This window comes from Cydia fagiglandana, chromosome 8 (assembly GCF_963556715.1).
Source record: "Cydia fagiglandana chromosome 8, ilCydFagi1.1, whole genome shotgun sequence".
Lineage (NCBI taxonomy): Eukaryota > Metazoa > Arthropoda > Insecta > Lepidoptera > Tortricidae > Cydia > Cydia fagiglandana.
Genome location: NC_085939.1, coordinates 14481995 through 14493452, shown reverse-complemented (window position 1 = coordinate 14493452; position 11458 = coordinate 14481995). Strand labels below are relative to the sequence as shown.

The 11458-nt window shown below is 38.7% G+C and overlaps 1 protein-coding gene across 1 annotated transcript; it reads left to right on the top strand.

Annotated features, from left to right (window-relative positions):
• The first annotated feature begins 2355 nt into the window (after nt 1-2355).
• Nucleotides 2356-9106, top strand: LOC134666695 (melanization protease 1-like). Its single transcript, XM_063523929.1, has 5 exons — nt 2356-2516; nt 3020-3103; nt 3533-3689; nt 5145-5326; nt 7541-9106. The coding sequence occupies exons 1-5, from the start codon at nt 2435-2437 to the stop codon at nt 7927-7929; spliced, it is 894 nt and encodes a 297-aa protein (XP_063379999.1). The 5' UTR covers nt 2356-2434; the 3' UTR covers nt 7930-9106.
• Nucleotides 9107-11458: the final 2352 nt, after the last annotated feature.

Below are 11458 nucleotides of genomic sequence, written 5' to 3'. Positions count from 1 at the left end.
GATTACTTTGCCTCACATGTGGATAAAATGCAACTTTGCTATTCGTTTTTGAAGTGCAAAGTAATTCTTTCCGAGCTGGTGTGGTGAAAAATAATATTTCAATTAATTACTAAATTACACCTATTAATAAATATAGCACGAGTCGAGCAGATTCGTCTAAATGGTATTAAATAATAAAATATGAAAAAATAAAAGCATAAATCAACATCATCATCATCTCCTCTACAAATAACATATGTCTGCGCCTTAACACCTCGACTTTATTCTGTGCTACACACTGTAGAGTACCTAAGGCAGTATCTAAAACGCCATATTTCTATTGGAGAGTCGCTGTGGTTAAGCCGCTGTTGCTTTCCGATGTTGTTACTCTATTTCTCCGAATCCATTATCTCTTGAGTGGAAGAACAGGTGTTTCCACTTCAGTGCCACCGTGAACTGACATTGAGTGATATGGCGCTAGAAACCCTTTATTTATGAAACTTATGTTTTATCTCTTTCTTACAAATACATATGTCAACATGACAGATTATTTATTCATTCGATATTGATAAACATACCGGTAGCTATTTGTCCAAGCCGAGGTGGTTCAAATTCAAACAGGGCTCGGAAACCGTTTTATTTTTCAAACCGGTTTCGTTCATCCACCCGGGAACGAAAAGGATTTCGTTTCCGTTTGTGGTTACCGGTTACAGAACCGTTCTATTGAGATACTGGTTTATGTCGTTGGGTTTATGCCGAATTCGTTCGCCTTCTGTTTTTGTGGAACGTAATTAACCGGTTAGATTGAAAATATCGAAGCGAGATAGTACGAGTAAGAAGATAGTAAGAGTGAAGAGTAATGTATTGCTATCTCTATCACGTATGACAACGAGTTTAACCGAGACTCTCCGAAAGCCAAGAGTAACCGGTATTATATCGTTTCCCGTGAATGCGAACTATAAAATTCCATGCCCTCTTCTTACCAATTAGGAAAGAGAACGTAATTTTTTAGTTCGCGTTCCATCTATTAAGGGGTTTTTTAATGATGAACTAATTTAATATAACAGTTATGGAACGATATTAACAGGTATTTCAATACCGGTTTCAAGCCCTGGGTTCAAACGCTCCTGGACAGCCTCAACTTAACCAAATACCTACCGGTATGTTTACCAATATCGAATGAATAAATAGACGAATTCGATGTCAGAAGCGGTCAATAGGCATCATTCATGGCCAGAGGATATGGAATGCATTTTATTCATTTCAGACATCATGTTTCATAATAACATTTGCTGCTTAAGACCTACACAATCGATATCTAAATACAAAAAGTGTCAGTTTTATTTTTCAAAACGTCCGGGTTCGATTCCCGAGCTGAGTTTTTTTTAAATGTATGAATGCAGTTTTTCTTGTTACTAAAATCGATGACATGGTTCCTAAGAAGATATTATCGTATATCTTATAGTTACAGATTTTCCTAAACTGACCGATTTAAATGGGCCTGTATATCATCCACAGCTATGCCCCTACGTTTGATTTTTTTTTCGAATATATAATTTTTATAAAAGTTAGGAGCATTAAAAAGTATGAAATCTGTTTTCGCTCCTAATATTTACAATAATAAAAAAACAACAAAAGTCAAAAGCAGGGCATAGCTATGGTCAATATACATCAAATTATGTACATATATTTTGCATAATGTCAATATCCAGAGAGGAAAAGGGGGGCTACGTTTGTATGGAATAAACGGCCACCGCTTTTCCTCGTGTGAACGTTATTATTGAAGTTGGCATTTATACCTACGTTGGTGACATACTTTGTCGTTTCAAAGTCTCTGCAGAGTTAGATTAGTCCGACTATCTAAATAGTGTTCATTTCATCAAATAAATAACAATATTTAGATAGTAACATTCAAAAGTCTGCAAAGAAACCATAAAGAAGGTAGGTATTATAATATTTCGTATTTTTGTAAATGTTTACTTAATTACCTAAATATTTAAATAAATATGTATTGAGCCTAAGTAGGTATGAATTCCTAATTATTTATTTGTTAAAATATTTATTCATCAGTTAACGATACGTAAGTAGGTTATGCGTTTTCTCATTGCGAAAATAAACAGGAATTATTGAACTAAGATTATTTTTATTGAAATGAATAAACAAGGGATTTCTAATACACTATTATACAATACTCAATGATACAATTAATCCCAACTACTAGTCGAGTAGCGTAAATAAACTATGTTTTAACTACATACAATTAAAATTATATTTTAATTAAATACCAATGTGGAGTTACGTCTCTTTTCCCCGTTTCCAATTAATGTAGTAGTTTCCTGAATAATCCCTTTATAAAGCTGGTGGTTTATGGAATAAACACTTAATACACCTCGCCGTTGGTGAGGATAAGTATTTATTTATTAGTTTATTTATTTATTAAGGTATTGTCATAAACATGGCTTTGAAAATCATTTGTTTTGTTTCGATGTTAGTGTGCGTCCAAAGCTCTGTTGTCAACCTTGAGAGACGACATATTGGTAAGATTTATTCGCGACCTAAAATTCAATTGAGTTTAAATCAGGGACCCAAAACCGGTATATTTTTTCATACAAATAAACCGGTATTCAATTTCGGTATCACGATTGTTTAGGTATATTTATGCACTTAATTTAGCTAATGTGATCAATCATTTATGCTTACCTAAATACTATTCCGTAATATCAAAAAAATATTGTAAAGGTATGAGATATTTTGATTTTTGGTTATACTTACCGGTAATGGTATATGCTTTAAATTTAGAATTTTGAGCTGATTATGTGAACTTTTGCCTTGATTATTTGAAGTAGGTATCTTTCCAAGATAATACTTACACAATTTATGTATTGTACAGTCAGCAGCAGAAGTTGTTAAGCGGGTCAGATATTCAAAATGATCTTGAGTTCTCGACCCAACTTTATTGTTAAGTGAATCGGTAATTTTGAACACCTCGCCCGGCTTAGCAACTTATGCTGCTGACTGTACCTACCTACTTGATTTCCAGCGCCCAATCAAAATGGAACCAATATCCATCCACCATCCAACCAGCAGGACGACGCCTCGATTGCCCCAGATAAATATATAGCAGGTAATGTAATACAACCAGCCGGCCTAGCCAAGGTTACAATCGCTATCGCTTCGACAACGAAAAGCATTATGTCTCTCTATCACTCTTCCATATTAGCGCGACCGTGACAGTTGCGTTTCGATCGCTACGGAGCGTAAGCGATTGGCATTTTGGCTACGCGGCCAGGGCACGTAGCCAACGTGCCAATCGTTAAAGCTTCGTATCGTATCGTAGTCATCTGTCATTATCGCTATCACTTTCCACACTATTTCGACAGTGACAGCTCTCCGAACCAATTGTCCCAAGCAAAAGTCTATTCTGTAGTCTATAGATTATGTTTCCTTGTATTTAGCATAAATATCTAAAGCCATGTTTTTTACCTATTTCAGCGCTTTGCCTTTGGCCCTTTATCCTCATTTCTGATACATTAATATATCATCGGTTCTACAGGTGGTCACCCAGCGGCGATAGGCCAGTTCCCGAGTATAGCTCGGTTGTCCATCAAGACCACCACTGACACCCTCCTATGCGCTGGTTCTCTCATTGGCGAGCGTCACGTTCTGACCGCCGCGCACTGTCTGGACCACGACATCAAGTACTATCAGGAGTAAGTTTCTTCAGTTTAACGGACCTGTCCATCTGCGCCACCGACACCCTTCTATGTGCGGCTCTCTCATTGGCGAGCGTCACGTTCTGACCGCCGCGCACTGTCTGGACCATGACATCAAGTACTATCAGGAGTAAGTTTCTTCCGTTTAACGGACCTGTCCATCTGCGCCACCGACACCCTTCTATGTGCGGCTCTCTCATTGGCGAGCGTCACGTTCTGACCGCCGCGCACTGTCTGGACCACGACATCAAGTACTATCAGGAGTAAGTTTCTTCCGTTTAACGGGCCTGTCCATCTGCGCCTCCGACACCCTTCTATGTGCGGCTCTCTCATTGGCGAGCGTCACGTTCTGACCGCCGCGCACTGTCTGGACCACGACATCAAGTACTATCAGGAGTAAGTTTCTTCCGTTTAACGGACCTGTCCATCTGCGCCACCGACACCCTTCTATGTGCGGCTCTCTCATTGGCGAGCGTCACGTTCTGACAGCCGCGCACTGTCTGGACCACGACATCAAGTACTATCAGGAGTAAGTTTCTTCCGTTTAACGGGCCTGTCCATCTGCGCCACCGACACCCTTCTATGTGCGGCTCTCTCATTGGCGAGCGTCACGTTCTGACCGCCGCGCACTGTCTGGACCATGACATCAAGTACTATCAGGAGTAAGTTTCTTCAACATAACGCGTCTGTCCATCAAGACCACTACTGACCCTCTCCTATGCGCTGGTTCTCTCATTGGCGAGCGTCACGTTCTGACCGCCGCGCACTGTCTGGACCACGACATCAAATACTATCAGGAGTAAGTTTCACCAGTATAGCGCGCCTGTATAGTAAACAGCACTTAAACAAATTTTTTTAATACTAACGAATAAGTTACTTTCTGTGATGTCTTACATTTATGGCGCAACCGTGAGTTTTATATGGACTGTTTTCACATATGTTTTCGCAAGAGTTTAAAATTTAATAGCTAGCAGGTTTATGTTTCTACATTTAAATTTCACAGGAAATAGAATCGACTGAAATCTAATTAATTGTTCTATCTTCGGTTTAAGAGTAGAGATCGAGTCCCTACCAAGTAAACAAGGAAGTCTTAGGGCCACTTGCACCATCCCACTAACCCGAGATTAAGCGGTTAAATCATTAACTTAGTGTCAAATTGTACTGGTAACAATGGTAACTCCAGGTTTAACCGGTTAACCCGGGGTTAGTGGAATGGTGCAAGTGGCGCTTATTGTCTTTACATTGAGACCTTTATAAGAAGCTTATGTGTAGATATTGAAATTTTCATTAAGAGTTCCTGAACCCATCTTTAAAATAAAATAACATTTTGATTTGGTTATATATAACGTTGGAATTTAATTGCTTCCAAGTCTTTAATTAAGATTCCCTAATTTGAATTAGTCTTAGAATTAAGATATTCTCTGGTGTTAATTGGATGGTAATATTTTACAGTATCTCCATCTATCTAGGCGAGTACGACCGCAAGAGCTACCCAGTGGACTGTGTAAAAAACAAATGCATTAAAAACAAACTGGTCTATCCGGACAAGATTTTGAAGCATCCGGAATATAACAGCGTTACAGTAGAAAACGATATTGCACTGATGAGACTGCAGAAACGGGCACCGCTCTCGGGTACGTTTTATTCAATAAAAAATTGCTGATTCATCAAGGGGTGAATGGCCCATTATATTTTTCAAACTCGAAGAGTAGGATGACACCTGCCATCTCCATAAAACGTATAACCTAACACGCCAAATGTCGCAAATTTGTATTGAAATGACAGAGTGTCATCCTACCCTTCGAGTTTGAAAAAAAATTTTTTTTTTGTTAGCCTGATTAAGTGTCCCACTGCTGGGCAAAGGCCTCCCCTCGCTTCCTCCACTCAACCCTGTCTTTTGTAGTCTCCCTCCAATCCGGAGAAAATACGTCCAATCCCGCCATCTCCTTTTCGGTCTGCCTGCACTCCGGCAAGCACTTGAAAAATATTGCAGTTCCAAATATCTCTAGAGTAGCGCAATAGTAGCTAAGAACGTAAGCGTAATTGACGGAGTGTTTTGCACTCTGAAGTATGTGTGTGTGTGTGTGATTTGAATTTTTTTTATCAACTATTGTCATTTTTATATCAGGTATTAGGCGCCACCTATTTTAGGTTTTTTGACATTTAAACAAATAGGGAATAATGCCTTTGCCCAGCAGTGGGACACCACAACAGGCTAACTGAAAAAAAAAAAAATAGGGAATCTTTATATTCATCAATTATATTATACCAGTAGGTACCTAAATATAACACTTATCTACAATTAGTACTCGTACTTCTCCCGCAGTAATGGAATCTTTATTTAAATCTTGAACCCTTTCAAGCCCACTCAACTGTATAAAGCTAATGAATGAACCTTAGAATTTAAATAAAACTCTTTAGTGCTGTATATTCTCGATAACCCCTTGGGGTGCTTCAGAATACCTTTAATTTGCATCGGTAACATCAGTATGCATTGCTGAAAGTGGAGTAGATACCCTTGTCGATTTCGCTTGATCCACCGTAGTGCACTGGGGCGGTATTCAATCTAGAAAAATCGTGACTTGGTCTGACTGACTGGACTTTATTTCTTTATAATATTCCATTTCTAACCGCAGCTGCACTCCTAGTACTGAACGCGTCGCTGTTATTGTCAATTTCCATAGTAAACTGAACAGTAATGCAGCTGTCGTTGGAAATGGACTATCACCTTAAGTAGGGCAAGAGTGGTAACTCCATACATCACTTCTCTTACCGAAACGCGAGTTATTTTGTAGCCGACATCTAGCGTCAAGTAGCAGAATTTTGTCAATACTTAGGTATCGATGCCATTACTAAGACTCCACTGTCCGTCTGTCTGTCTGTCTATCTGTCTGTCTGTCTGTCCGTCTGTCTGTCACCAGGCTGTATCTCATGAACCGTGATAGCTAGATAGTTAAAATTATCACAGATGATGTATTTCTGTTGCCGCTATAAAACAACAACTGCTAAAAAGTACGAAACCCTCGGTGGGCGAGTCCGACTCGCACTTGTCCGATTTTTTGCACCATGGCTAGACCCCCAGGTGTAGTATGTCCGTGAGGAACAGATGTCGGTGCTCTATCCATCTTCTAAGTTACGTGGGCCATACTGAAAATTTCGGGATTCTGATATATGAGACGATTTATTTTTTCTAAGTGGCCGGTCCAAGAATTTTCAGTATGCCCTAAGTATAGCTGCTACTCTGCAAACCCGTTGACTAAGGAAATAGATTCAACATGAATATTCAAATGCGATGGACAGGCGGATAACTAAGTTTTAATTCAGTGGCAAGCCCCTGCTTACTGACCTAATACTCAGGGCGGATATTATTGTTCCCTGGATACTAATAAAATTACAGTGTTGAAGCGGGTGTTTATTTCATGAGATTTTAATTAAATAAACATGGAACAATAAACTATAAACAATTGAAAATAATAATACAAACTGTAAATAAAATAAAAGCCCTATAAATAAAACACGTCCTCCAAGTCACTGCCGATAGGCAGTGTGCTCAGATGGCTGGCCGCATTGCCACGTTTAATGGCAAATGCTAATTCTTTGAGCAAAGTACTGGCCATACCTTGTGGCGTCTACAAGGCGCACCATACTGAAAGTGTCTGGATTCTGATATAAGTATGAAATAAAAACATTTATTTACGCGTTACGTATATGAGACGACTTATTTTTTCTAAGTGGCCAGTCCAGGAATTTTTAGTATGCCCTAAGTATAAGTCTTTGTACACCCGGCGCGACGCGCGCTTGGCCCCCACGGCCCTAGCGTATTGTATTTAATTTTGTTTTTTTTTCAGCCTACGTCAAGCCTATACCTCTGCCACCATTTGACGTCGACCATCCCATAAATAAAGGCGCCTCACTCGCCGTTGTCGGTTGGGGTGAAACGGAGTCTGCCTACTCGTCTAACATCCTTCTTGCCACCGAACTCTCCCTCATACCTAAGGCAGAATGCTTGAGGCAAGAATCTGATGTTCCCGTTAAGCATATGTGCGCGGGCGACGCCAAAGGCAAAGATACATGTCCTGGGGACTCTGGCGGCCCGCTGCTCATGTATTACCAAGAAAACTATTACCTATCTGGCATTGTCAGCTATGGACCATCTATGAAGTGCGGGACTTCTAAAATAGGATACTATACAAATGTTTATAAGTATATGAAGTGGATTAAAGAGAATATGAAGTAATTTTATAATGACATACTGGTGCCTACATTCAATGCATCCATCAGAGTACCTAACGAACCGAGATGTAGGTATGCGTTTGAGTCGCGTTGTGATTATTATCATAATAAATAATAACAAAATTGCATTTCTATTTTTTTATCCTTTCGTGCGACTAGCAGCTGGATGATAAAAAGAAAGTTATCATTTCAACAAAATTAAATATTTACCACAACTAAATCTTCTTACTTTTTGCATGGAATATTGTGCCAAGGTTGACAAGAAAAATTATTGTACATAGGTACGACATGTATTGTATTTAAGTGTCTATATATTTGACCAATAAACTAACATTTGTTTTTCAATTGACATAGTTAACTCCCAACACACCTAGAAACAAACCACAAGTAAAGGGGGTATAAATCTTGCTATTCACGAAAACGCGTGCCTTGACTCGTATTGGCATGTAATTAAAGGTAAGATTTGTCCATAGACTAGGAATCCTCTAGAACGAGTTTAGAGCAATTATTTAATGCAACCGATGATGCCAAAAATGCGGGGGTGCGCGGGACGAGGTGAACGAAGTCCCGTGCCGTGATTAGTCCTTTCAAAGACACGGACGTCACACAAAGACACTTTCGACTCGAACATGGAGTAAAATTACCGTACGCGTGGCAGAGGGGGCAGCGCGACCATGCTCAGTCTGGAGGATGTTTTGTCTGTGGATTTGTCAAATCCGCGCGTCATCGTGAATGACACGCACTGTAATACGGCATTATAAAAAAATATAGAGTCGTGGGCGTTGAGCGGAACGTTCGACGGGCGGCGGCGGCGGCGTGACGTCATGCTACCACGGGATTTTAGCAGAGTACTTTGAAACTACTCCATAGACATAGTTAGATTTTCATTAAATATTTTTATGACTATATAGTTATGGTGGAAGGTAGCTTTTCCATATACAAATGTACTCAACATTTTCCACCCAGGGTACTTGTAGAAAATATTTTTACACAATTTTATGTACCTATATAATATTGATCATTGCAATTTTTTCTAATTATTGCAGCTTTTGAAAATATGACAGGCTGAGCCCAGTGTAGGAACCAGAGCAACCTGAGTAGTATATTTCTTAGCCGAGGTACCTACATTTTGTCAATTGTATTTAATTAGGTTACCTATAATAAAATGTTTGATTTTTTTATGTATGGGATTATAATTTTTCGCTCCTAACTATTATAACCACCAACCACTCTACGTAAACAATTCAGTTAATGTGGTTTAAATCCCTGCAAGAATGTAAATGATGATATTCAAAATAACACAACATGTTGCCACGCCCTAGAAATCCATGGCTGCATTTATATAATTTTCACGCCACTGTTCGGAAATGTAGCAATAGATGGTCTAAAACCAAGCTGGAAAGTAGGCAATAGCTGTAGCACCTGAACCTGCACTACTACAATGTTTCATTGTTATCATCATCTGTCATTGGTGACAGTTCGCTACAGCAATGAGTATCATTTAAAACATAAAAAAACAATAAAGGGTCTTTTTTTGCGCAACTTTTTCCTTCAAAAATAAAATTAGGTTATTTATAGAACCAATTTCTTGTTTAAAAAAAAAAGAAATGACAAAACCATTCACTTCATTTTTTTTTAACAATTATCCATTCAGTTCACGCTTAAGGCGTTTTTGACTTTTGTAGCTGTTTGTGGTAATTTTAGAGTCGGTTTGAAGCAAATAACAGAAAAACGTCTCTTAAAAGTGGTAAAAAAAGTAAAAAAGGCGGGAGCTGAAAATACTTACTGAATTAGATAGTGTATATTGTGTTTGACTAAAAAATATAAGAAACGCGTATCTACGCTCGCTATAAAAATGAGTTCTTCTAGTGAAGAAAATGATATTCTTACGCTGACGCCTATACCGAAATTCAAGAGACAGTACAGGCAGTGGCTAGTAATTTGCTACCAGAGAAATCGCGGGCTAGTACTTATAGTTATGTAAATGTTTTCTTATTTCCTCGCAGTAGTCGTGAAAAGCACTATGTAATGCCTCGGCCGGAAACGCTAAAGATGGACTCGTATTATTCGAGGGCCTCCACTAACGTGTCGGCCCTCGAACTCACTCGTCCATCTTTTAGCGGTTTTCCGTCCTCTCCTACAATGTGTATTGATCGACATCCTGTAACATATGGTTTGCAACAAGTAAATGATTATGATTTATCGACGGAAATTATGGTGCCTATAAGTTATATTCTACCTCTTATCTCGGGCGGGTGAAGAAGTTGCACGGTCATTTTCTAGTAGGATGTAGCTGAATTATGGGACTTATGGAGCTAAAACTAGGTTATAAATTATATGTATCTAACTGTTATGAATTGCGCCATTATTGTTCTTAATATTGCTTCTTCAGTATTGTGCAAAAATCATACCGTAAAATGGCGTGAGTAGGGTCAAAACTGAACTTCAAACCTCTGAAAACTAAATGGTGTATATAATAAGTGTTCCGGACGTTTGTATTTTAGTTTTTATTTTATTTGGGTAGTTCCATTTCATAACTTTGACGATAAAGAGGAAAAGCCACCTTACCCCGTAGTGCCTCGTATTTGGGGTGAGAAGGGTTTTCATACAAAGGTTATTTTGGAAGATTGTTGGATCGATTTTTTTGATTACCTATGCGTATTACTACAGCTCCATTTTAAATTGGAATACATTATTTCACTCACCCCCCTCTCACCCCCCTCTCAAACCTTCTCTCCCCATTCATAATCCACCTCTCCCCGCGAAACCTACTCACCCCGTTTTACGGTACAAAATTTAATTGGTGATCAGGAGTTAAAAATATTAATAACTAACATTAATAGAATTCAATACGCGAGACTTCATGCAATTTACTTCACTATCATTAGATATGATTCAGTTAATGATATCGTTAAAATTAATAAACACTGTATACATGGACACCCTATTTTTATTGAAGGGAAGTAGGTGTACGTCAGAAAGTGCCATCGATTTGGCGGGGATGTTATCAATTTGACACTGACAAATTGACAGCATATTGCTCATACTTTAGCTTTTTTATGGCTGTTACTTTGGAAACTCTTTAGACTTAACCATTGGTAGGGTGACAATAAATTTCAATTAAAATATTATTTCAATTTTAAAAATTAGGTATCTTAAAAAATAACATAGAAATGTGTTGGTGCTACAGTACGCGTCGTATACGAGTATAAGATAGCATCCAAGGCTCACAAACGTTATTTTTTCATGAAATTTTCATGAGTTTCTATATTTTATGAACAATTGTTCTACTTTGATGCCAAATATCTCGAAGACGATACCACTTTGAAGTAAATATGGGATACTATATTGCTTAAAGCCGTGGCTATTAAAATAAGCTACAAAAAACATTAGAAACTAAGGGATTCAGATCGAAGGTCATTGGCGCGCGGTAGCCCCTTAAGCCCCCCATTCACACTCCTACCTTGTAGTCCGCCTCGCAGAACTACGGCGTAGGATATAGCTCACACACCCTCCTACAACTACATTGTAGT

Excerpts from the sequence above, each read along its gene's own strand:
- LOC134666695 (XM_063523929.1), top strand. The coding sequence starts at position 2,435 with ATGGCTTTGAAAATCATTTGTTTTGTTTCGATGTTAGTGTGCGTCCAA. Across the intron at positions 3,104-3,532 it reads CCCAGATAAATATATAGCAG|GTGGTCACCCAGCGGCGATA; the intron begins GTAATGTAATAC and ends TCGGTTCTACAG. Across the intron at positions 3,690-5,144 it reads GACATCAAGTACTATCAGGA|TATCTCCATCTATCTAGGCG; the intron begins GTAAGTTTCTTC and ends AATATTTTACAG.